The 27,452-nt window shown below is 41.6% G+C and overlaps 1 protein-coding gene across 6 annotated transcripts in view; it reads right to left on the bottom strand.

Moving 5' to 3' along the window:
* The window catches only part of LOC137334627 (voltage-gated potassium channel KCNC2-like), a 123,388-nt gene extending 96,164 nt beyond the window's left edge, over positions 1 to 27,224 (bottom strand). For all 6 annotated transcript variants that reach the window (XR_010966190.1, XM_067999451.1, XM_067999450.1 and 3 more), the window contains exon 1: positions 26,143 to 27,224. Coding sequence is in view for 5 of the 6 variants with exons in the window: in XM_067999451.1 (XP_067855552.1) it covers positions 26,143 to 26,688 (546 nt within the window). In the remaining variant the exon portion in view is untranslated. The remainder of the gene's footprint in view (positions 1 to 26,142) is intronic.
* Between the last annotated feature and the right edge of the window lie 228 nt (positions 27,225 to 27,452).

The raw sequence follows: 27,452 nt of genomic DNA on the forward strand, positions 1-27,452 counted from the left end.
AGTGCATTCCAGATCATAACAACTCACTGTGTAAAGAAATGTTTCCTTGTGTTGCCTCTGGTTCTTTTGCCAATCACCTTAAATCTGTGTCTTCTGGTTACTGACCCTTCTGCCACTGGAAACTGTTTCTCCTTACTTACTCTATCAAAACCCTTCATGATTTTGAACCCCTCTACCAAATCTCCTCTTAACCGTCTCTGCTCTAAGGAGAATAACCCCAGCTTCTCCACATAACTGAATTCCCTCATGCCTGGTACCTAGTAAATCTCTTCTGTACTTTCCCCAAGGCCTTGACATCATTCCTAAAGTGTGGTGCCCAGAATTGAATACAATACTCCAGCTGAGGCCTAACCAGTGTTTTATAAAGGTTTAGCATAACTTTCTTGCTTTTGTACTCTAGGATCCCATATGCTTTTTTAACAGCCTTCTCAACTTGTCCTGCCACCTTCAAAGATTTGTACATACCATTTAGTTTATATTGCCTTTCCTCATTCTTCCTACCAAAATGTATCACTTCACACTTCTCTACATTAAATTTCATCTGCCATGTGTCTGCCCATTTCACCAGTCTGTCCATGTCCTGAAGTCTGTTACTATCCTCCACATTGTTTACTACATTTCTGAGTTTTATATCATCTGCAAACTTTGAAATTATACCCTGTATACCCATAGGGATTTTAAAACAGATTCCTGTTTTTATCACAGTCAAAGGATTGAAAAAATAATAGAATGCTATTATATATAACTATGACAGTAGAATATAAGTCTACAGAGATTATCCTGAAGCTTTACAAAGAAATGGTCAAACAACATTTACATAATTGTATATATTTTGGTCAGCACACTATATAAATATATATTTGCATTGGAAAGGGTACAGAGAAGAACAACAAGACTGATTCCAAGTGTAATGGGGCTCAACTATGAAAAAAATTATAGACAGGCATAAGCGTTTAAACCTAGAAAGAAGGCAGTTAGGAGAGTTAGGACCTTGTTGAAGTATTTAAAACATTAAAAGGAATAGATAAGGTAAGTCCAGATTATTACTTTGAAGTAAGCCAGGAAAGAAATACCAGAAGACATAATTGCAAATGAGAACAGATATATCAGGAAAAACTTCTTTACTCAAACAGTGCATTCACACTACAAGTTTAGCATTGGTGCAAAGCTGCTTCAGTTTTGCATTGACCCTTAACTGGTAAAGTTGGGTGTCAAGGCCTAAACCGATTCCCAGCAAAACAGAGAGAGGCTACTTCCTCCAGGAAGTCTTACTCCTCTATTTCAAATAATTTCAAATAAAATCGTTGGACTATAACTTGGTGTTGTAAAATTGTTTACAATTGTCAACCCCAGTCCATCACCGGCATCTCCACATCATTTCAATGTCAGGTAGAGCCCTAACTCTTGCTTCAACCTCCATTTTGCAGCATTGGTGCTGACTAAACAGGTGAGAATTCATCCTCCAGTATAAGACTCATGGCAGGGGTAAGCTCCTGAGAGTACAGGAGGTATCAATATCATCAAAACCAGCAGTGCTATCTCTATAGTCAATAAATGTGCACACACTATTGGATGAAAATGATATCTGCCTATTTAAACTCTTCAACTAATTTTGATACCATACCACTAAATCCAGTGTACTATATTTTCAATGTAGAAGCTTTTTTCAGTTTCAGTTAGGAAAGAAAATGAGTAAAGATGTTTCTATAAATACATACCTTTCTGGAATGGTTTCCTGCATTAGTGATGTAGATATTTTGTATATTATGTACATTTTGTACATTATACACTTATACGTCAAATTATATTAAAGATGAAAAAAAATCTACTTTTTGAGCTTTTCACAAGCAAACTTTGAGAAGTATATGGGTAATATATAATGCAGTACATTGGAAGACATAGGTTTGCACCAGCAATTCAATACCCCACAAAGGGAGTTACACTACTGGGCTATACCATTTTGAGGAAACAATAAGCAGAGAAGAGGGCCTGGATATTAACTCGGAGGCGGGATGAGAGGGGGGGGGGGGGGGGGGGATTTTCGGATGGGAAACCTGGAAGGAAGGGTTTTGACGTTAGGACATCTTTAAAAAATTTCAACAGGTTACGCGCCTGGCAGCCAGCCAGTTAGACAGGCTGGCTGCCTGTCAGGTGGGAAAGCAGCTGAGGAGAGATCAGCGTCTTCAGGGTTTGTATGGGGGAGGTCGGGGAGAGATCAGAGTCTTCAGAATTTTTTGGGGGAAGGCGGGGAGAGATCAGAGTCTTCAGGGTTTGTATGGGGGCGGTCGGGGAGAGATCAGAGTCTTCAGGATTTGTATGGGAGAGGTCGGGGAGAGATCAGAGTCTTCGGGGTTTGTATGGGGGAGGTTGGGGAGAGATCAGAGTCTTCAGGGTTTGTATGGGGGCGGTCGGGGAGAGATCAGAGTCTTCAGGATTTGTATGGGAGAGGTCGGGGAGAGATCAGAGTCTTCGGGGTTTGTATGGGGGAGGTTGGGGAGAGATCAGAGTCTTCAGGGTTTGTATGGGGGCGGTCGGGGAGAGATCAGAGTCTTCAGGATTTGTATGGGAGAGGTCGGGGAGAGATCAGAGTCTTCGGGGTTTGTATGGGGAGGTCGGGGAGAGATCAGAGTCTTCAGGGTTTGTATGGGGGCGGTCGGGGAGAGATCAGAGTCTTCAGGGTTTGTATGGGGGCGGTCGGGGAGAGATCAGAGTCTTCAGGATTTGTATGGGAGAGGTCGGGGAGAGATCAGAGTCTTCGGGGTTTGTATGGGGGAGGTTGGGGAGAGATCAGAGTCTTCAGGGTTTGTATGGGGGCGGTCGGGGAGAGATCAGAGTCTTCAGGATTTGTATGGGAGAGGTCGGGGAGAGATCAGAGTCTTCGGGGTTTGTATGGGGAGGTCGGGGAGAGATCAGAATCTTCAGGGTTTGTATGGGGGAGGTCGGGGAGAGATCAGAGTTTTCAGGGTTTGTATGGATGGCGATCGTGGGGGGGAGGTCGGCCAATCGCGGGGTCTTAAAAGATAAGCTTGGTGAGCCGCAGGGAATCACTCCTCTCCTTCTGGCCCACAAGCAGTGCAATAAAGGCACTTACCTCATGGATTTGGCCCTTCTCACTTCCGTTTCACTGGCGAGATTCACGAGTCCTAAGAAACCCATGCTGGAGATGTTAAATTTGAAGGTCTCTTAAATTCAAATTAAAAACACCTACCTAACATCTCATAATGAGGTAAATTACTCCCATAAGTACCCGCCCACCTGCACTAATTATGGACCAGCCTCCGGCGAGTAGGTTACGCGCATGTATCCAAACACGTCACCATTAAATCCGGAAGTGGGCGCTCTAGAGCCGGGTTACGGTCGTGCTGCAAAAATCTATTATTTTAACTTCTCACCAGCCCCAACCCACCCGTTCTTGGCCGTTAAAACTCCCCCCCCCACCATGAGGTGTTTTCCCAGAAACAAGGAAGGAAAATGAAAGACAGAATCAATTCTGGGAAGCTGTCCAAGTACAGCCTACTGATTGGTTACAAAGAGAAATTGGCAGAGGCCTAAAAATTAGTTAATTATCTACCCTCTTGGCAATCATAGTGCACAGCACAAGAAGGCCACATAAGGAGAAGGAAGAATGTAGATTCTCCGGTACCCAACAGTTAAATGGCAGGAACAGAATGCAATGAGCCTTGGCTTGCCGAAGTCATGCTCAATCAACATCGTCAGGTTTCACGAGGTTGTCCTTATTAAGTATGCACAGTGAGCTCTTGTTCCACTTGGGCCTGCCAGCAGGAGTTTGCTGTCAGAGGGAAGTGCAAAATAGTGTACAACTGCAGCTCTTGAAAGGGCTCCTTAATTTTTGTTGAGTACAGATCTTGGAAGTGGATGTCCAAGGATTCAAAGCACCTCCATATCCTGATGCTGCTTTAAAGGTACTTGTGCAAGATGTGCAGCAAAGGAGGTTGCCCTTTTTGGGTCCCAGGGCACTCTCCCTACAAGAGTTCCATCCTCTCTATTTGACATGTGGTGGAAGATAGATGCTGTATCCAACAGTCAAAGATTGTGGAGGCAGTTGAGGAAAACGTTTAACAGTTTGAGGAAGTCTGCAAAGTAGATAGGCAAACTATTCATGTCACAATGAGCTGCCTCTCTCCTAGTTAAGTCATAACTAAGGCTGCGTGCTAAGTCCTTAGAAAATAGCTCCTTTTAAGTTTCACATGCATGTCCAACTTGCAGCAGGGCACACATTGTTATGCCAATTTCAAATTGGAACTGTTTTCATACTATCACTTCGAAAGTTAAGCCCATAGAGCAACCTTACAGCACCAATTGGTGCATGAAGTATGTAATTTACTCACACAGAAGCTGGGATGTAGGGTGAACACACTTTATTTATTCTTCAAGCTTCCAACATCTTACTCGTACTTCTCTACAAATAATAGGAAAAGCAAACCCAAATGGGAGGTGGCCCACTAATTTTAGAGCTTTGAGTTAGTTTGAATAGGCTATGCTGAACATACTCGGGCCTGAGAACATAGAGGGAGTGAGTAGACTGAAGTTGGATGCCTTCCCAAAGCTCAAAGTCCCATCTCTTTTTCCTGTTATTCTTCCAACAGATGCACTCACTCACACACATACATTTACATTCCAGTATATCAGCATAACATTGAAGCTCTGTCTTACAGTCAGCAACGTATTTTCCTCTTTTTTTTTCGTTCATGGGATGTTGGCATCATGGGCATTTATTGCCCATCCCTAACTGCCCTTGAGAAGATGGTGCAGTCCGTCTGGTGACTTTTTTTAGTGAGATTTTACAACTGAGTGGCTTGCTAGGCCATTTCAGAGGGCAATTAAGAATCAACCACATTGCTGTGGGTCTGGAGTCACATATAGGCCAGACCAGATAAGGACGGCAGGTTTCCTTCCCTCAAGGACATTAGTGAACCAGATGGGTTTTTACGACAATCCGGTAGTTTCATGGCCACCATTACTGATACTAGTATTTTAATTCCAGATTTTATTTAATTAATTGAGTTTAAATTCCCCAGCTGCAGTGGCGGGATTTGAACTCATAACTCCGGATTACTTGTCCAGTAACATAACCACTATGCTACCATACCCGTATTTCTATTCTATTTCGAGAATAGAATTTCTATTCTATTTCTATCGGTGTCCCTAAAAGAACTGGCTGCAGATCCCATTGATGTCCAAGGAGTCAGCACCTCACAATACCCCGTGTCACTCATTCCTTCCACAGTAAGTTCCAGCACTGGTAAGTCTACTAGGGAACTTAGTCAGTCCAAGGAGGTTGCAACAAGTGATACACAGAGTATAAGTGAACATGAGAAAGTGATGGTGTAGAGGATAAACGGGAATCTGATTGCCAGAGGGCCAACTCGCAGCCGTCCTAAGGTTCAAAGTGCAGGGATTTGGACCTTGCAAGGCCTACATTTAAAAGGAGGATGTTATCTGAGCACCAATAATTTTTGCTGTCATTAGAGAATGTGCTAAGTGCTCTACAAGGTCTGTCAGTGAAAGTGAAGGAGTCCACTACCACCATCACAGCAGTTGTGTACAACCACTTATTAGAACTATGGTCCAGTATGAAATGAACGACAGCTCCAAAGACATCTTCAATGCAGCTCCAGTGATACAGATCCAGTCAGAATGTCTCTCAAGATTGCTCAGACTGCTTCAATAGAGGCCTTACATAGGCACTCTTGCTGGGGGATCAGATGAAGAAAGCCATTATGCTTGGCTTTTAGCCTTCATAGCTGCTCAGAGGTCTGTATCCACTTAGATCAGCGGACATGCTGAGGTAGGGTAAACAGCAGTGGATGGCTGGAACAAGCACAGATGAAGCTCTTGTCTCTCAGGATGAAGCCACATCTGCCCATCCATACCCTCCTCCCCTCCAAATGAGAGGCAGGACTACCCAATCATCACAACATCAGACAGCAGGAATGTATTGTAAAATAACCCCTGATTTGCCCATACATCAGAAGCACTGCCGCTTCTCCTAATAAAAAGTTGATTAATTCAAATGATCTGATTATTAATTTTTTTAGTACTAAAGTCTCACTCTGCCGTGTTATTCACCTTACTTAATTCAAATTATTGGATAATTCATTTTTTAGCATTAAAAATGACTTTGAATTATCAGCAGACTGTAGTATGCCCCATAATAATCCTAGTGGTTGTATGGGGCTTGTTATACCTTCACTGGACTATTGTACATAGCTGCCTCAATGATGTAAGCAGCCAAGGCTGAAGAGAGTAGCCCTGGTCTCATAGACGCCACCTTTGCTGATACCTACCGTACTCCTGTGTCTTTTTGGAAAGGCAGTGAATACCAGACTGTTGGCTAACAGCATTCAGACTAAAATTAAGTCAGATTTATTTACAGTTTAAATAACAAACATAAGCAGAAAGATACACCACATTATTGAAAGTATAGTACTTAAAACAATAAAGATGGAATCAGTCTATATGAGGTTACAATACCCTTCTTAGACTATGTATTTCTTACATAGATTAATATACGGACAGAATTTTTGGATAAAACAGTCTTTCATAGGTCTTCATGATGTAATGTAGTATATCAGTGGCACAAATTTCCAATTCATAGAGTTCAGCTCTCCAGACAGAATTAAAGCTGAATAACGAGAGCTGTAATTGATTGCTATGGGAATCCTTTCAAATTACATCTATGCCTTTGAAGTCAGCTCTTGTACTTTATGAGATGGGCTGTTAATCTCCAGGTGTTACCATCTTCCTGTAAGTATCTCGCTTTGGTGGTTTAGCAATCTGAATAATTAAATTTGTCTATTCCACGGTCTATTAATCTGCATCAGTGAACAATTCAAGCAGCTGGTCCCAGATATCAAGTACCTTTTGACTTCATTTATTTTAGAACAATAACAACTTGCATTTATATAGTGCCTTTAACATAGTAAAACGTCCCAAGGCGCTTCACAGGAGCGTTATCAAACAAAATTTGACACCAAGCCACATAAGGCGATATTAGGACAGGTGACCAAAAGTTTGGGCAAAGAGGTAGCTTTTAAAGAGCATCTTAAAGGAGGTGTAGACGCAAAGAAAATCTATTCAGAATAGAGATCTTCCATTGCTACAATTTCATTGGGCAGCCAGTTATACTTATTGGTCACCATTGCCAAAGAAATAATCAGGGTAATTTCCAACTTCAGCAGGGGTGGAAAACAGGTGGAAGTGAATCGGCCACCAATTATATGCCCCAGCCAAACTGGGTGGGGTGTATAACAGGCAGCTGATCTGCTATTGTGAGTTTTCCACCCCTACCAAAGTTGAAAATTATTCCAATGGCTTTTACCCAGTAATACAGCAAGCTAAAGCCAATTTTTAAATCACATTTGCCCTGCCTAACTAAAGTAAGAACATAAGAAATAGGAGCAGGAGTAGGCCATACGGCCCCTTGAGCCTGCTCCGCGATTCAATAAGATCATGACTGATCTTCAACCTCAATTCCACTTTCCTGCCTGATCCCTATATCCCTTGATTCCCCTGGTGTTCAAAAATTTATCTATCTCAGCTTTGAACATATTCAACAATTCAGCATCCATAGCCCTCTGGGGTAGAGAATTCCAAAGATTCACAACCCTCTGTGTGAAGAAATTCCTCCTCAACTCGGTCTTAAATGTCTGACCCCTAATCCTGAGACTATGCCCCTAGTTCTAGATTCTTCATCCATGGCAAACAACAAATGATGGATAAAATACAATAAATCAATCCCCCATTTTGTCATAGACCTCAAATGCGCAATATCATGACAGGTCTAAACCTTTGCAATCCTCTGAACATATTAAAGGACAATATGGTAATCGATTAAAATTATTTCAATGCCTTTTACAGAAGTATTTGACAAGCCTTTAACATGATCTAATTCAGTAGAAAACGCTACATAATTTTGAGGATTTAAAATATAAGTACAGTAAAAATATTAAATGATTTTTTTATATCTGACCTATAAAATAAATTCAACATCTTCAACCTAAAATTAATTATGTCATTCAAAAGTGTTGGTATCACTCCTGTAACCAGTCAGCAGCCACTCGATCACCAACTGCTATCCCAGAAACTATAGCAAATCCAGTTACTAAATTAAGTATATAGTTTCATGCGTCATGTTTTTGCCCCTTTCATTGATTTTTGGTATAGTCTTTGAAACATGGGATATCTAATTAAACTGAAACTTCCATTATCTTTTAATAAATTTTTAATAATGACACTATAAAGTATATAAACTGTCACTAATGAAACATACCCTTCCACTCAGAATAAATCTAACATAATTTATCACAGGCTGCCTTCACCATATCAGGAATTTAAGCAATCCTTAGTTTTAAACTTTTCAATACTATTGTGAATAGAGGATTATTACTCAAATTTGACCTCTTCATTGAAATCATAAAATAGAAACTCCTTGAAACACAATTCCTGGCACTGTGAACTGTGTTGTTTTGTTACAATTATCTTCACAGATAATAATGATGTATTAAATATACTCTAAAACTTTGCAGTGTTGGTCAAACCCTTGACTCTCTAGGATAGACTTTATTCTGTCTGGCACCTAGGCAATCATTATTTCCTAGGCGCAGCCAAAGGGAGAAGTGGGGGGAGGGGGGTGGTGAAGAGACCCATTACATCAAATTTCTGCCCTGCCTGTGATGCCCCAGGATTTCCTGGAATTCCCCCAAGTGTAACTGGGCCTGCATTTAGTAAGTGTAGGACTAGCATAGACATTCTATGAGGCAGGAGAGAGCATTCTTGACCTGCCATTTCATTCTGTAATCCCAATCCATCATTGTCAGGAATTTGCAGTGATGTCCCTAGACCCATATCAACTGGAAAGTCTGTAGTGGTCTCAGAAGCAGGCTGAAGAGTGTGCAGGAAAGGTAGGAAACTTTGTGAAACTCCCCACCTCCCCAGCTTGGATGATCTAAAGGTGCAGCTCAGCCAATCAGACTTGAAAGGCCTGCAGCATCATTGACATTTCCTCCCTATTATAAAGGTGCACAGCCCAGCCCAGATTTAGGCCTATGCCTGGAGACCCGCTAGGCTAAAGAAATAGTCAAGGGGAGGAAAAACAAGGGCAAGTGCCTCCAAAAAGGTGCAGTAAACGTTAGCTGTGCCGAGCCTGTTGGCCGCTAACTGGGCGCCCTTCGAGATAAATCTCCCCTTCTGTGTCTTTACTCTTCTAATACTAAAATGTTATTTTATTTAAAATACTAACCAGTGGATGGCAAGGTAAGTTAGAATGTATCCTTCTATCTCTGGGACTTGGGCTTGAAACTAGCCCAAATCAATTGCATAAAAGTCTACTCTTTCTGCTAGTGGTAAGGGACCTACAAGAAATTAGTTTAGGCAGCCTCATTTAGGGCACCAATATCTACCCTTGTAGATATTTGAAGGATGTCACTGATTGTATTCGTGTCAAAGGTCTGGAGAGAGGTGAATGGGGTACCAATTTGTAAAAAGGGAAGGATGGATTACCCAGGGAACTATAGATCTGTGACCACCACTGCCACAAATATAGCCTGATGCAATTTTCAGGCAGGTCTGTAAATGGTCAAATATCCCACTTGCCTGTTTCTGGCAGAAGGCTGGTTAAATATATAAATAAGGGTCCTATGTCAGTTGTAGGAGCTCGATTACAATTCTTGGGTACAAATGGGTGGAGCATCCTACCAATTGTACAAGGTGTTGAGCGGCCTAACCAATGGATTTTAAAGGGACTGCTGGAGCTCAATCAAAAAACAGCGGAAGAAACTTTTACTTTCTATTTTTGCGGGAACAAGAGTGCTCCTCCTAGGCCCACAAAAAACTCCAGCCCACTGCTGGCCAGTGTAAGGCCCTCCCCTGGATTGCCTCTGCCACCTGCCCCCTCCCAGAACCAGCAAGCTGCAGTGGGGTACCCCTTTTGTCACCCCCAGCTCCCCAGTGGCATTAAATTGAGGCCCCCAACCTGAAAATGGTTCGGGCTTTCCGACACCTGCCCTGTTCATTGGGAACTAATTTCTCAAAGGGGTTCTTTAACAGGCCCCTATTTTACATATTCAAGGTGCCTACCGCCTGTTTTAGGTGTCCACCCAAGACGCCTAAAAAATGGCTCCACGAATTCGGCAGTGGGACCAATGCCCATGCGGATTGGCCGCAGGCCATCACATGCTAAATTGGTACTTTTTGCTACTGTTTTACGCCTGAAAAATGAGTGCAACGCATACCAATTTCTACGTCTTTTCCTTTTTAAAAATAAATTGGGTTTTCCCTTTTCCTTCCTTCACTTAACACCAAGCATTCTCTTTCAGTGAATATGATGAAATGGTCCAGACCACACGCACTTCAATGACTGTCATTAGTCGCCATTACTAAGAGTGATGGCAAAGTGGTGAGTAAACTAGCATCAATTTAACTTTGGTCATCTATATTCTAATTAATGTTACAATAATATTCTTTTAAGGCAGTTCATCTAGTAACCCTACTAAGAATTAAACTCATTTCATTTGTTTGTTTATTATGCCAGTATCTGGTTAAATAATCAGTATTCTAGCCAGTAGGCCAAAAGTTTATTCAACAATGCGTTTTGATTTTTCATTGTACAATTTGTAACAATGGTTGTTTACTAATAATACATTTTTTCTATGCTCTGCCATTTATTGATCATAGATGTGGGACACTGTTTCATAATAGTTAAAATAAAACTGGTGTTCTACCTAGTTTAATTTCGGCATGTATTGGAACTCATTTCATGTTCATTGAACATGAAATGAGTTCCAATGCATGCCGAACAGTGTACTCTTAATTTAATGTCGCTCAATTCGAATTATCTGGTATTTCAATTTTTTTAGCACTAAATTCATACTTTATTGAGTTATTTATTTTGCTTAGTTCAATTTTTTTCACGCTAAAAACGACTTTGAATTATTAGGAGTTGACTGTGTAAGATGATTCACTAAGGGTGCTGCTTGAAGAGGAAAATTGCATTCAACATCAGAAACTAATGTCGGCATTTGACCATTTGAGTCAGAGCTTTCTGAGCACAAACTAAAGGGGTATTGTGTTCATGAAAAATCTTTGGCAAAGTTATTCTTATTGTTTCATGATGAATAAATGTCAGAAAATCTGTAGGTCATTGTTGCCATGACGATGTCATGAAGAAGTGATGTGACGATGCATTTGATATAATTCATTTATTTGCATAGCGTGTTTGTAAAAAGGAGAAAAAAGGTTTGCCGAACATTTTGTCACAAAGACAATATCCTTTGGTGTGAACAGTATTTTGAAACTTCTTAAGTCACCTTGTGGACTTTCCGATGATTACTTTTGATAATAAGAACAATCTTAAAATGAGCGAGCAATAACACATCACTCTGTGTGCTTCTGATACTAATTTATAATTATGGCTATAAAATCATTATCCTTGTGCTCACTTGTACCCTTTACTGCGTGAGCTATTTTTACCAGTAAATTAAAACTCCTCTGTACTGGATACAAAAAATGACAATTGTGAAGGTAATTTTTCTTTGTGTTCTATTCTCAGTCTAAGAAGTGCTTTCACATTCACTTAGTGAAACCATTTCAGTGAAAGCATCCTGTTGCCAGGTCACAAGCACTCATATCATTTCTAGTCACTGCTCCTACGGCCTATTCTATTTAAAAGTAATGAAGCAAGGGGTGTGTGCTGTTCTCAAGACATATTCCATTCCACGTGACAATTCAGTATTAGGTTCTTGTTCTGGCTGTGTTTTCAGATTCTGACGGACAGCAAAACAAACCATATAACTGGTAAAAATTTACCAAAAACATTTTTGGCCTATTCTTTGATTGATACTGAGTCAATGTGGTAACTAAATCACTATGTTGAAAATAGACTTTTTTTAAACAACATTTTGATTCCTTTGAAATATTCATGCTTAAGGTAAGCAGACAGCTTTTCTGGGAAAATTGGGATTGCAGTCATGAAAATATGTAAGTATTCACTCTCACAAAATGATGGCTAGGTTTTTTGTGAATGAAGGAAGATTTAAATACAGAATCATGACACCAGTAATAACTACAAATGGTTTCAGTGAATGATATTCAGAACAATAAACATTTGACAATTCAGCACTCATATAACTTCAGAACAGAACATGCAACTCATTACTATGCATACCTTGATCTCACAATGACTTGGAATCATAAGCCCGGATTTTAACTCGGGCGAATGGCAAGCATTGGGCTGGCAGGGCAAGCATCAAGCTTGCCTCAGCTCCCCAACCTGAGGCCTTAGCCATTTTAACTCCCAGGCCTCATTTGTATACACGAGGCCTGATGAGTCCCTCAAACCCGGCGTCAATGATGTGAGGCCAATGGGTAGGAGCCGGGAGACTGCAGCCATGGACCCATAGGAATGGGCCCTGGCAGTCAGGTAAATTGACTGGAGGGGTGAGGGAGTGGGGGGGGGAGGCAGGAGTTAGGCGATCATGGTTAGGGGAGGGGGACAGAAGCCCAGGACAGCAAAATTTCCAGGTTTCTTATGGGACCCTGAGGAGCACTCCTGGTTTCCTTGATGATGCAGACACTAGGCACCAACCTCGCAACACAAAGTTAAAGTAGTATCGGGGTCTGATTGACATCAGCAGACCCCAACTTCTGAAACATCTGCCTGGAGTGAGGGCTGCACATACTAACCAAAGCACTCCTATTAAAATGGCGCGTGACACAAGGTCAGCGAGAAGACAGTCCTGTTCACAAAAAGCTGGACAAATCAAACCCAGCCAATTACCGCCCCATCAGCCTGCTCCAAATCATCAGCAAACTGATGGAAGGAGTCGTCAACAGTGCTATCAAGAGGCAGTTACTCACCAATATCCTGCTCATCAATGCTCAGTTTGGGATCTGCCAGAACCACTTGGCTCCAGACCTCATTACAGCCTTAGTCCAAACGTGAACACAAGAGCTGAATTCCAGAGGTGAGGTAAATTCAGGACAGCATTTGACTGAGTGTTGCACCAAGAAGCCCTAGTAAAACTGAAGTCAGAAGGGATCAAGGGGAAAATCCTACAGTGGCTGGAGTCATACCTGGCACAAAGGAAGCTGGTTGGGGGTTATTGGAGGCCATTCATCTCAGCCTCAGGACATCGCTGCAGGAGTTCCTCAGGACAGTACCCTAGGCCCAACTATCTTCAGCTGCTTCATCAATGGCCATCCCTCCATCATAAGATCAGAAGTAGCACAGTTCGCTAATGATTCAACAGTGTTCAGCTTGATTCACAATTTCTCAGATAATGAATCAGTCCATTAGCATGCAGCAAGACCTGGACAATATCCAGGCTTGGGCTGATTTGTGGCAAGTAACTTTTACGCCACACAAGTGTCAGACATTGACCATCTCCAACAAGAGAGAGCCTAACCACCTCCTCTTGACATTCAATGGCATTACCATCACCGAGTCCCCCACCATCAACTTCCTAGGGCTTACCATAGATCAGAAATTCAACTGAAACAGCCACATAAATACCGTGGCTACTAAGCAGGTCAGAGGCTGGGTATTGTGCAGCGAATGGCTCGCCTCCTGACTCCCCATAGCCTCACTATCACCTGCAAGGTACAATTCAGGAGTGTTATGGAATAGTCTTCACTTCCCTGGATGGTTGTAGCTCAAACAACACTCAAGAAGCTCGACACTATCCAGGACAAAACAGCTGGCTTGATCGGCACTCCATCCACTGGCTTAAATATCCACTCCTTCCACCTTCGGCATACTATGGCTGCAGTGTGCATCATCTACAGGGTGCATGGGAGTAAGTCACCAAGGCTTCTCCAGCAGCACCTCCCAAACTCGTGACCTCCACCATCTAGCAGGACAAGGGCACCAGGTGCTTGGGACCACCATTCCCTCCAAGTTGTACACCATTCTGATTTAGACATATATCATCATTCCTTTTTTGTCACTGTGTCAAAATCCTGGGATTCACTACCTAACAGCATTGTGTGAGCACCTTCATCACACGGATTGTAGTGGTTCATGAAGAAGGCCCACCACCACCGTCTCAAGGGCAACTAAGAATGGATAATAAATGCCGGCCTTGCCAGTGACGCCCACATCCTGAGAATGAATATATAAAAAATATATATTTCAAGGCTTGCTAAAAAGATATATTGTTCAGAGAGACAGGCTATTAAAAACCTAACCTTTCCACGCTGACAACTAGAAAAATAAAATGAAATTTTCTCTTTGAAGATTTTGTCAGAAAGGCCATGAGCATTTAAGTAAGCAACACAGAAATGCCACACTGCTACAGTTGAGATGTTCTTCTAAGACTGAGATAATACAAACAGAAGGCTGGATTACATCCCACTTCTGCCTACGTCCAATTACTGAGCATCATATCATAAATGGATATCAACAGTAACAATTATTCAATTTCCTGCAGTTGCTACCCTGTCACCTCTCTTGCGTGAGATTTCCAATTGAATCTCAACTAGTGCCATGATGTCTTCCCTTCACAGGCCTCGAGTTAAAATCGCAGTTGGGCCCCAATGACGTCATTGGAGCCCTGTCGACATATTTAAAGAAGGACTCCGCTGCCATATGGCGGGTGTCCTGCTCACCTGCTCTAAAGAGCATGTTAAAATTGTAACTCATGGGCAGGCAGAGGGATCAGAGGGGGTAACTCGCTGTGGCCAATTTAATTGCCTGCCCTTTCCCTGGCGAGATTCACGAGCCCCAGTAAAGCCATGCTGGAGGCGTTAAATTTAAAGCGTAGTTAAATTCAATTAAAGAAACAATACTTAACGGCTCTTAACAATGTTAATTGCCCAACTAAATACCTGCCCACCAGCATTAATTAGGGACATGACCTCTGCGAGTATGTTCCTCGCATGCATCCAAACGCACCCATGTTAAACCCGAAAGTGGGTGCGTTGGTGCCGGGTTGCGGTTTTGACTCAAAAACTACCATTTTCACCTCCCTCCCGACTCCAACACACCTGTTCTTGGGTGTTAAAATTCCCCCCCCCCGGGGCAACTACAGAGGCAATTGAATGCAATTGTAGGTGATTGACAGCCACCCCCTTCCCCCTTAATATTAATAGCTAACGCTAGACAGAATTAGTTGCAGTACTAGGCCGAGCTACATATAAACCAACATAATATAGAATTTGTAATGATTTGAAACAGGATTGATCCCTGTTTCTGTCACAATGACTGTAAGCCAGTAATCACATTGAATCATTGAATCATAGAATCATAGAAAGGCCCATCGAGTCTGTGCCGGCTCTATGCAAGAGCAATCCAGTAGAAGATTTTTAACAATATATATTTTTGGTAAACTTCTATCTTCCTCGAGATGAGGGATGCCAACATTGTGGAATGAAATACCTATTCCTTTCTCCATCCAGTGTCAACATCAAACCCTATCAGATGAGGTTTAGCATGAGTTAAATACTGAATAAATTCCCTCTGCTCTGCCCCAAATATGTACCTTAACATCAATGAATGTCAACAGCCCATGTCTTATTGCACTAGTATAAAATATCCATCTCCCAATCAGCCATTCTTGTGGCCACTTTCATTGAATCATACTGCACAGAAGGTGGCCATTCGGCCCATTGTGCCTGTGCCAGCTCTTTGAAAGAACTATCCAATAAGTCCCATTCCATGTTCATTCCCCATAGTTCTGCAAATTTTTCCTTTTCAAATAAATATCCAATTCCCTTTTGAAAATTAATATTGAATCTGCTTCCACCACCCTTTCAGGCAATGCATTCCAGATCACAACAACTCACTGTATAATAAAATGTCTCCTCATCTCCCCTCTGGTTCTTTTGCCAATTATCTTAAATCTGTGTCCTCTGGTTACCGAACCTTCTGCCAGTGGAAACAGGTTCTCCTTATTTACTCTATCCAAACTCCTAATAATTTTGAACACCTCTATTAAATCTTCCCTTGACCTTCTCTGCTCTAAGTAGAACAATCACAGGTTTTCTAGTCTCTCCACATAACTGAAGTACCTCAACCCTGGTATAATTCTGGTAAATCTCCTCTGCCCCCTCTCTAAGGCCTCAATCATCAGCAAAGTGATGGAAGGTGTCGTCGACAGTGCTATCAAGCGGCACTTACTCACCAATAACCTGCTCACCGATGCTCAGTTTGGGTTCCGCCAGGACCACTCGGCTCCAGACCTCATTACAGCCTTGGTCCAAACATGGACAAAAGAGCTGAATTCCAGAGGTGAGGTGAGAGTGACTGCCCTTGACATCAAGGCAGCATTTGACCGAGTGTGGCACCAAGGAGCCCTAGTAAAATTAAAGTCAATGGGAATCAGGGGGAAAACTCTCCAGTGGCTGGAGTCATACCTAGCACAAAGGAAGATGGTAGTGGTTGTTGGAGGCCAATCACCTCAGCCCCAGGGCATTGCTGCAGGAGTTCCTCAGGGCAGTGTCCGAGGCCCAACCATCTTCAGCTGCTTCATCAATGACCTTCCCTCCATCATAAGGTCAGAAATGGGGATGTTCGCTGATGACTGCACAGTGTTCAGTTCCATTCGCAACCCCTCAAATAATGAAGCGGTCCGAGCCCGCATGCAGCAAGACCTGGACAACATCCAGGCTTGGGCTCATAAGTGGCAAGTAACATTCGCGCCAGATAAGTGCCAGGCAATGACCATCTCCAACAAGAGAGAATCTAACCACCTCCCCTTGACATTCAACGGCATTACCATCGCCGAATCCCCCACCATCAACATCCTGGGGGGTCACCATTGACCAGAAACTTAACTGGACCAGCCATATAAATACTGTGGCTACGAGAGCAGGTCAGAGGCTGGGTATTCTGCAGCGAGTGACTCACCTCCTGACTCCCCAAAGCCTTTCCACCATCTACAACGCACAAGTCAGGAGTGTGATGGAATACTCTCCACTTGCCTGGATGAGTGCAGCTCCAACAACACTCAAGAAGCTCGACACAATCCAAGAAAAAGCAGCCCGCTTGATTGGCACCCCATCCACCACCCTAAACATTCACTCCCTTCACCACCGGCGCACTGTGGCTGCAGTGTGTACCATCCACAGGATGCACTGCAGCAACTCGCCAAGGCTTCTTCGACAGCACCTCCCAAACCCGCGACCTCTACCACCTAGAAGGACAAGAGCAGCAGGCACATGGGAACAACACCACCTGCACGTTCCCCTCCAAGTCACACACCATCCTGACTTGGAAATATATCGCCGTTCCTTCATTGTCGCTGGGTCAAAGTCCTGGAACTCCCTTCCTAACAGCACTGTGGGAGAACCGTTACCACACGGACTGCAGCGGTTCAAGAAGGCGGCTCACCACTACCTTCTCGAGGGCAATTAGGGATGGGCAATAAATGCTGGCCTCGCCAGCGACGCCCACATCCCGTGAACGAATAAAAAAAAAATAAAAAAATATAATACCTAAAGTATGGTGCCCACAATTGGACACAATACTCTGGCTGAGGCTTAACCAGTAATGTATAATGGTTTAGCATAACTTCTTTGGTTTTGTACTCTATGCCGCTATTTATAAAGCCAAGGATCCCATATGCTTTTTTTTAACAGCTTTATCAACTTATCCTGCCACCTTCAAAGATTTGTATATGTGCACACCAGGTCTCTCTGTTCCTGTACTGCCTTTAAAATTGTACCATTTAGTTTATATTGCCTTTCCTCATTCTTCCTCACAAAATGCATCACTTCACACTTCTCTGCATTAAATTTAATCTGCCATGTGTCTGCCCATTTCACCAATCTGTCTATGTCCCCCTGAAATCTGTTACTATCATCCATACTATTTACTACATTTCCAAGTTTTATGTTTTCTGCAAACTTTGAAATTGTGCCCCCTATACACAAGTTCAGGTCATTAACATTTATTAAAAAGAGCAGTGGTCCTAATACCGACCCTGGGGAACAGCACTGTATACTTCCCTCCAGTCTGAAAAACAACCGTTCACCACTACTCTGCTTTCTGTCTCTTAGCGAATTTCATATCCATGCTGCCACTGTCCCTTTAATCCAATAGGCTTTAATTTTGCTACCAAATCTATTGTGCAGCACGTTATTAAACATCTTTTGAAAGTCCATATACACAACATCAACTGCACTACCTTCAGCACCCTGTCATGCCTCCACAAAAGGATTTCCTTCTTGGTCCCTAATCGGCCCTGCATTTCCTTTGATTATCCTTTTACTATTTATATGTTTATAAAAGACTTTAGTGTTCCCTTTTGTTACCCATTCATACAGTCTCTTTGCTCCTCTTATTCCCTTTTTCTGTTCTCCTCTGCACTTTCTGTATTCTCTACTGATTCTCTACTGTATTATGAACCTAACATTTACTATAAGCCTCCTTTTGCTGTTTCATTTTAATATCAATTGCTTTAGTCATCCAGGGAGCTCTAGCTTTGGAAGCTCTTCCTCACCCCCTCATGGGAATGAGTTTAGCCTGTACCCAAACTATTTCCTCCTTGAAGGCCTCCCATTGCTCAAATACTGTTTTACCAGTGAATCTTTGTTTCCAATCCACCTGGGCCAGATCCTTTTTCAACTCATCGAAATTAGCCTTCTGCCAGTTGAATATCTTCACCTTTGATTGTTCCTTGTTCCTTTCCATAACTACTCTAAACCTAATATTGTGATCACTGTTTCCCAGATGCTGTCCCACTGAAACATGCTCTATTTGCCCTACTTCATTTCCCAGAACTAGATTCAGCACTGCTTCCTTCCTCTTTGGGATAGAAACATACTGATCAAGAATGTTCTCCTGTACACAATTCAGGAATTCCTCCCCCTCTTTGCCCTTTACGCTTCTCCCCCTCTGCCCCAGTCTATATTAGGATGATTTTTTTACATCTAAAAAGATGAGCTTCCCACTATTTGGTAGTCTATAGTATACACCCAACAATGTAACACCACCTCTTATACTCCGTAATTCTGACCAAATAGATTCTGTCTTTGAACCCTCTAACATATCATCCCTTTCCAGAGCTGTAATAGTATCTTTTATCAATATTGCCATCCCCTCCTTTTTTCCTTCCCTATTTCTCCAAAGTAAATAAGGTATTGGTTTGTATTAATAGAACCATTCAGTACAAATCAAGTGCACCATTCTGTCATTATACAGGTCGTTGGTTAGACCACATCTGGAGTACTGCACCCAGTTTTGGTCCCTTAACATGGTGGGTGACATAGTGGCCTTGGAAAAGGTTCAGAAGAGAGCTGCACAAATGATCCCGAGCTTAAAGACCCTTTGTTACTCAGATAGGCTTAAAGAGAAGGATCTACTTACTGTAGAGCAGCGTAGACTTAGAGGAGACCTGATAGAGACATATAAAATAATGAAAGGGCTGGATTACATGCTTAATGATAGATTATTTCAATTTGACAGATTGGGGAGGACCAGGGGACATGCGTTTAATTTACACAGAGGTAGGAATAGGCTAGATATTAGGTGGTTCTTCTTTTCCCAGAGAATAGTGAGCCTCTGGGATGTGTTGCCGACTTGTGCGGTGTGTGCTGACTCTCCATAAGCCTTCAAGAGGGAGGTGGACCAGTTCTTGGTTGGGGCAGAGATGGCATCATATAAAAGGTAACTGGATTTACATTAACGTATGCATGGTCAATGTAATCTCCCAGACCGGTTTTGATCGCCTGGGGGTGGGGGGTCAGAGAGGGATTTTCCAGATTTTTTTTTCACTTACTGGCTCTCCCAGGACATTACATACCTGTAAGGGGTTAGAAAGGGTCTAGTCATGATGCTCCAGTGTGGGGCAGGCTTGATGGACCAGCTGGTCTTTTTCTGCCCATCATTTTCGAATGTTCATATGAATACATTGTAGCCAGGAATGTTAAGTTCCCATTTCAGCCCTTGTTTGAGCCAGGTCTCCGTTATTGCCACTATATCATAACCCCATGTGGCAACTTGTGCCTGCAGCTCACCAACCATTTATGCACTTGCACTCCAAACCTGATTTGCATTTTTCCCCTATCTGATCGCTCCTCTTTCTGACTACACTTTATTCTCATGCGATTTGTCTCTCCCAGTCCTCTATGCACCTTGTTTCTCCTCTTTGATGCTTCATCCTGATTGCCCTCCCCCTCCAAATTAGTTTAAACCCTCCCCCACAGCACTAGTTAACCTCCCTTCAAGGATATTGGTCTCAGCCCTGTTAAGGTGTAACCTGTCCACCTTGTACAGGTCCCTCCAGCCCCTGAAGTAAGCCCAATGTCCAGGAATCTGAAGCCTGCCCTTCTGCGCCATTTCTCCAGCCACGCATTAACCTGCTTTATCTTGATCTTCTTATAATCACTAGCATGTAGCAATGGGAGTAATCCAGAGATTACCACCTTTGAGGTCCTGCTCTTTAGTTTCCTCTCTAGCTCCTGAAACTCTGTCCATAGGACCCCAACCCTTTTCTTTTCTACGTCATTGGTTCCAACATGGACCATGACTTCTGACTATTCCCTTTTCCCCCACAGAAAGTTCTAATCCCATTCTGTGACATCTTTTACCCTGGCATGAGGGAGGCTGTAATAAATTGGATAGCCAGATGGTGAAGGATAGAAGACTAGAGCCTGGTCTGCAGTTGCTTCCAAGCCTTTATTCACAGAGATCCACATTACCCACTCCACATCCTAGATAAGCTCTCATATAAATGGATACAAGAGAGTCCCCAATTGATATGCACCACCTGAATACAATTAACGCTAACTGATATAAATCATATGGATACAATTATCAAGGCAACACGCCATATGAGACTCACGTCTGTGGTTGTGAAAATGATTGTCTAGCCCCCTGACTATCAAGTCCCCTATGAATGACATTTACAATTTAGCACCACTCGGAGTGTAGTTTTGTCCTGTGAACTCATGACCATTAAAGATCTAGTTTAAGACTGTCTAAATTTGCTTCATACAGGACCATTACAGCTGGCAGAGAGAGGAGACTTTCAATCCATCTGTTTGTCCTGAATCCAGCAGCCCCTGTAACTCAATGCCCCACCAATTCTCAAGCTGCAGTAGTTTTTAATTAGATTAACTTCTAAGTGACATTACAGGCTTGAAAACACGTTAATGTATCACTTTTGTGTGAAATATTTACTTTCCGGGGGTAATTTTATTTCTTTTTTTAACTGGTGGCAAGTGTCGTTATGAGCACTGGCCACTAGAATACCCCATAATTGGCATATGATGTTCTAATAATTGTTAATTGATCACAGTAAATTTATCAAGTAACAACCTACTGTTGATCTGTGGGAAATAACACTGTCAACAGATATTATGCCACCATATAAATATTTGATCTGCAATTACAATTATTTTAATCATCTGCACATCAGAAAATGTATCAATTTCAAGTTTGCATTGACCTCAATGGCATGAACTACAGCTGGATTTTAGAACAATAAAGTAGGTATGAAACAAAATAACGTAAGAATCAAGAATTGGTGAGAATTTCAGTTCATTTCATGATAAGCCTTTATCTTTTAATTAAATATATACTAACTTTAACTGTTATGCAATTACTTGCACGATCAAATGATATATTTCCCCTTTTTACTTTTCTCTTTTTTTTACTGTTTTGACTTTGATCACAGTATCACTAAAAATAAACTAGAACTGAAACAAATTTCAGCTGCTCTAACTAAAATTTTAATGGTAGCTGCTTATTAAAAAAATATTTTGCATAACAAAGCCAAATCTAATAAAAGTTTATGCTCTGTTCTTTTTTTCATTTTTCATTTTAGTGCTCCTTATGATGAGTGATGTTGGTGCTGGAAAATGGAACACTTTCTCTTTTTTTACATGCCCAATACCAGCATCAAGCATTCCCAATTGACCCATTGCATGAGCTTAATGCAAAATAAAGTATTTTTCTGCTCTGCCTCAGTGAAGCTACTTAATAGAGATACCCCTATCAGTGTGACATATTCCATTTTGCACACCAGCCATCCATCTGACCCCTCTGAGATTTCTAATCAGTGCTGTGTTAGGGATTGTTTTGTACTGTGGGCCCACACCCAGTAGGAATTGGGTTCAAACTGCCCAAACTCATTTCATATAGGATCGTTGCAGCCAACAGATGGAGGAGACTTTCATTCCATCAGCCAAGCTGGATTCAAGCCTAGATATCAGATATGAAAAGACAATATGCCAATCCCCGACACCATCCAGTTTCCAACTGCCCCCTCCCCCACAGTGAACACTATGTTAACATTTTTATAGAGGCTATATGATGAGGAAGCACAGGACTACATTTTTTATCCCATAAGTTTGCTTACTTGTTAATTCACAATTTATAAGGCAGCAAGTGAGTCATTGTCAATGTCTCAAGTATGATCCAGATCATATTTCTTGGCACCTCATCATGTATGCATGCTAAACAAATAACTAAGATGTCAAAAACTAGATGTTATTTTAATTTTAAATGGGAGCTGTATGGATTAGAGTGATTTTAATGGCATCACTGTGACAGTTTTTATTCACAGTACCATCTGTTCTCATAGAGCTGATAGCACTGCATAATATATATTGTTTTTTAAAAAACAATAATATTAGACTATGAAAAGGGTTATTAAGTAGTAATTTGAAGCAGTAAGGCTGCAAGTTATTTAAATGGCCTTTAACTGGCCTACCTTTCTATGGTGTTGAATAGATGTGAAAAAGTAATTAGCATTTGCTTTTCTACAGATGATTCTTGGATTGCTGAATTCTGGGACTCAGCAGCAATTGTTTGAGAATACTATCATGCTCATCAATGTCATCCAAATTAAACTCATTCAACCTTTTTTTTGGTGTTCCTTTACTTTGGTTCGTATTACACAATTATTTCACATAGCTGACATGATTATTAGAGACTAGTTAAAATTTAGGGTAATTTACAACTCTACTGACAATGCTTTGCTTTGTCAAATGCCCAGTTACAACCACTCTAGCAAAATTTCTTTAAATGTACATTTACAAAAAAAATCCATACACTATTTGAATTGCTTTGCATTCATTTATAAAATACATGTAAGTGAAATAAAACTGCAGTTTTTAAATTAAGACACAATCCTTAAGAAAGTGTTGGACAATCTCTTTTCAAGAACTGCATGCTTATATCAAAAGCAATTTTCTTCTTATATGGCAAATCCCACAAGAATTTGAAAGAGCTCTGGGTTAAACCATGAAATGAACTGCTAACATGACAACCCAAATTACAGTGATAGACTGAAGACTTGTGATTATAAATGAAGATGGTGCAAAACAGGAACAGAAAACAGAAATATATATATTTATGTAGTGACCAGTTTACTGAACGCCATCGCATTTCTTTTCCATTTTTGCTGCCCTTACATAAATCCCATTAAAGGCATGTTAACTTTTGTCTTCATGTTTCATTTACTTAAATTGAGATTATGCATGTTGGCAGTAGTCCAAACGAACAGTTAAAACCGAATCCTTGTTATTCCATCTACCTGATTCACTTGAAGATCTCAAGACAATAGTTAACTGTGTTTAAAGTGTAACAAATTTTTATTAGAGTCCAATTGATTTGCAAAACAGTAAAAGAATCTCAGTTTTGGTTTTAATCACTGCAAACTTGATGGACCTGTTTAGTCAAAGTAAGCAGTGGGTAAAACATGTGTGTGTGTGTGTGTGTGTTGGGGAGGGTGGGGGGAAAGGATGAGGGATCATATCCTTCACTCTAACCAGCCAGTTTGCATCATGTTATACTGCTGTGAGGCACTAACAAGTTGATCACATTTGCCACGTCGGAAGGCATGACAAGATGACATTGGAGTTTACGTTATGAAGCTAATTGGTGAGCTACCTTAAGCAGCAATGAAACCATAATATAAACCAGATAACATTCGCAGCAATAAAGGAGTCATTTGATTTTCACAGTTTAAAAACACTTCCTAAAATGGGGCTGAAATATACATTTTATCCTGAAAGGTCTCCTTTTTTTTTTGTTATATCGCTCAGCAGCGTTTGACTCACCGGGATTCACAAGCAAGGCAAGAGACCAGATTTCAGTGCAAAAAGGAGATACCGGTCGCTATGGCAACCAGAACAGCAGCTGTGCGGCCAACCGAAGCGCGTGCGAGAGAGAGAGAGAGGGAGAGGGGGAGAGGGGGGCAGCGCGTGACTGCTCGTGCACAGGGTCCAAGTCAATCACAGCAACCTCACTTCCATCGACCAAAATTAATTTTAATACAGAAAACAGGTTCCTTCATAATGCATCAAATTAAAAAAAAACACAAATCTGCAGATGATGAATGGAAACCTGGTTTTCAACCACTCTATTTGACTGAAGTGGTTATTCACCCAATCGTTACTAATTTTGTTGAAATTATTATATAACTACTAGTCATTTATTTACTGTAAGAACTGAACTGAATTCATCTAGACATTAAATGAGTAAAACTGACCGCAAATATATTTTTATTTCCCAGTAACCTGGCAGAATCTTCTCCATATACACCCATTCTTTCATATTTCGTGCATACATGCATTATCACTGTTTTCACTCGCCCCCCCCCCCCCCCCCCCATCAGGCTGGTTAACGTTGTGTCTTGTTAATTTCACTGTACAAATTCCCAGAAAAGGAACATTCCAATCATATTCTCAGGGGCCACTTTTAATCCCCACAATACAAAAAAAACCCCACGATTTTGCTTTTTCTCAGTATTGATGACTGCCAGAGATGAATTAGTATTCTTCTATGATTGTCTTTACAACTGAAAAAAAACCCTTTCCAAACCAATCATATAATTCGATACATGCCAAGTGGAAACGACCTTCTCAGAAGCTGTAACTGTCACTGAACGTGAAGCGACGAGAACTGAATGAAAAAAGTCCTGATAACATCTCAAGAGGACAGACGCCTTCTTACTTTGCAATCACCTGGGCACTTCGTTTCATTTCATTAGTTATCTCAAATTTTAATGTAACTTTTTTTTTAGAGGGGTCTAGAGTTTCCTATTATTTCATATTACTTCAGAGTTAGTAAACTCGACTTTTGAGATGTTGGGGTGTGTGCCATTATTTATGGATATTTCTTAATTACATAATATACGTATTTTGCGAACCTTCAGGGGGGAAAGGATTTTCTTTCCAACCACTGTGTAACAACCACAGGAACTTAGTGTAACCATGAAAATAACGTGAATTAGGTAGTTAATAAGATAGCAGCTGGCATCATCTTTTGCACATCCTATTGCAACAGGCTATCTATGCTACTCCATTTTTATCCTAATAATATAAGCATTTTTGATGGCAGTAATTTATTAACGGAGTTAAGGGGCATTTACAAGAGGAGCTACTTAATGTTCGTTGAGCAGATTTATCTGTAATCGTCACTTGCCTTCTGTTGAATCTCATGTGGATCTTGTGATCATTTTATCCGCCGCTAGAAAAAACAAGTTTAGACTGACTATGCACGCTTGTTGCACTTTTTAAAAAGTCAAGCAATATAATTCAGATTATTCTGTCAATTGATTTTTTTAGATTAAAACTTAGAAAATAATATAGGGAAGCCAATTCAATAGAGCACCTACAATTTATTGTTTCTTTGCAAACTATTTGCACAAGCCTTTTAAAATAAGCTTCTAAAGTAATTATATCACTATCAAAACATAAAATGACTGTGCGTATTAAATCAGTACATACTGGTTTTTAACAGTCAACGCACATATTGTATATGGTAAAGTTCTCCAAATACAGCTGGCTCAAATTATCTACATCATGAAACAAATTCAGAATGCCATCAAACTGTAGCCGAAAATTGTGTGATGGAGGTGGGGCGGGGGGTGCAATAACATCAGCAAGTGTAAACTCTCAAAGCTGGTGTTATGCTGTGCATATATTTACTGAACACATGAATAGCCGTACAACCTGTAACACTTTCCATTCAAGAAAAAGATAATCCGGGGTAAATCACGGCCCTGTTAAATTACACTTCCTTTAGCTCAGTGTTGTTAATCTCTTCTGTTAAAGCACTGAGAACAAAAATAATAATTACGTTAATTGATGAGAATAATGGTAGGCAAAGCGTGGGTTTTCTCCAAACTTGAATCCTTTATTTAACCCTGTGTGTTTTTTTTTTTGTTTTCTTACCCTAGCAGCTCTGGAAGAGTATGGATCTTCAAAGAGTGCCCACATTCTTGGCTGCCATCTCTTCCAGCGACTGGTGTTGCCCGTGCCGCCCGGGCTGCAGTCCTCGATGCCCAATCTCTTACTAAGGTCCGCCTCGTCCTCTCCGTCCTGAGGCTCCCTGCTCAGCAGATCAGGCGTCTCGAAGATGTCCAGCGCTTCCTCGGCGTCCCGGTGTTGCCTGTAAGTCATCCAGCAGCACGGCTCCACGTCGGTCTCATCGATGCCCCAAAAGGCCAGCTCCTCTTCGAAAAGTGGCCCGCACACATCGGCCGGGCAGTGCAGCTTGCCCGTCCGGTAGTAATTGAGAACATAAGCGAAGACTCCCGGGTGACGGTCGAAAAAATATTGGTTAACTTTGGGACCACAGTCGGGGATGCTTTGCCCATCGGACTCGGCGAGCAGAGCTAGCCGGGTTCCGGGCAGGGTTTTCAACGTGTTCCTGTAAGTTTCGTGCCTAGTCCCCCCTATGTTGAGAACTATCCTCTCGTTGTCGTCGATCTTGCCCATCTCTCCGGCTCAGACATGACTCGGAAAGGGAGAACCCGAAGCTGTGATTTTTTTTTTTGGGTTTTGTTTGCGCCTATTAATGTTTTTTCATCGCAAACCACCACCAAGTCGATGGCAATATAGATGTTTTGCCCCTTTGCGCCGTTCCCATTCGCCGCATCCAGGCAGTGAGGCGGGCAGGTGAAGTCAAACGGAATGACAGTTCTGCTTAATATTGATCAGTCACCTTTTCTCCCTCCTCGGGGGTGCAATCGACCTCTGAGAGAGAGAGAGAGAGAAAAGTGATCGTCTTATTTTCATAAAGTGCGTGACCGTGTTTTTCTTCCATGAAAAGGCAACAGGCAACACCCTGCTCCCAACGACCACGTAATGCTGCTTTGTAGGTTTTTTTTACATCTCTTCCCTGTGTTATTTACAAACTGCTTTTGAAGGTCGCTGAGGATGACAACACGGCTGGATATAGACGACCAGACATTTTTTAATATTCGTTTAGTATTGACTGCGCAAAGACGTTTAAGTCCTGGTGGTATCCGGGCTGTTGCCAAAGCAAAACTAACACCCCGACAACTTGTTGGATTGTGCTCGTTACGCACGTTTACATCGGCATTTTCCAAGCGATTGCCTGCAGTTTCAGGCACAGATCTGTTGATAACCTTTCAGATTACGGTCTATTCATTGAAGCAGTGATTTCACAGGATTTCCTAAAATGTCAATGATCGACTTTCTCTACAGATGTACACGTAATTTTTTTTAAAAGGTGCTAA

This window comes from Heptranchias perlo, chromosome 18, assembly GCF_035084215.1.
Source record: "Heptranchias perlo isolate sHepPer1 chromosome 18, sHepPer1.hap1, whole genome shotgun sequence".
Classification (NCBI taxonomy): domain Eukaryota; kingdom Metazoa; phylum Chordata; class Chondrichthyes; order Hexanchiformes; family Hexanchidae; genus Heptranchias; species Heptranchias perlo.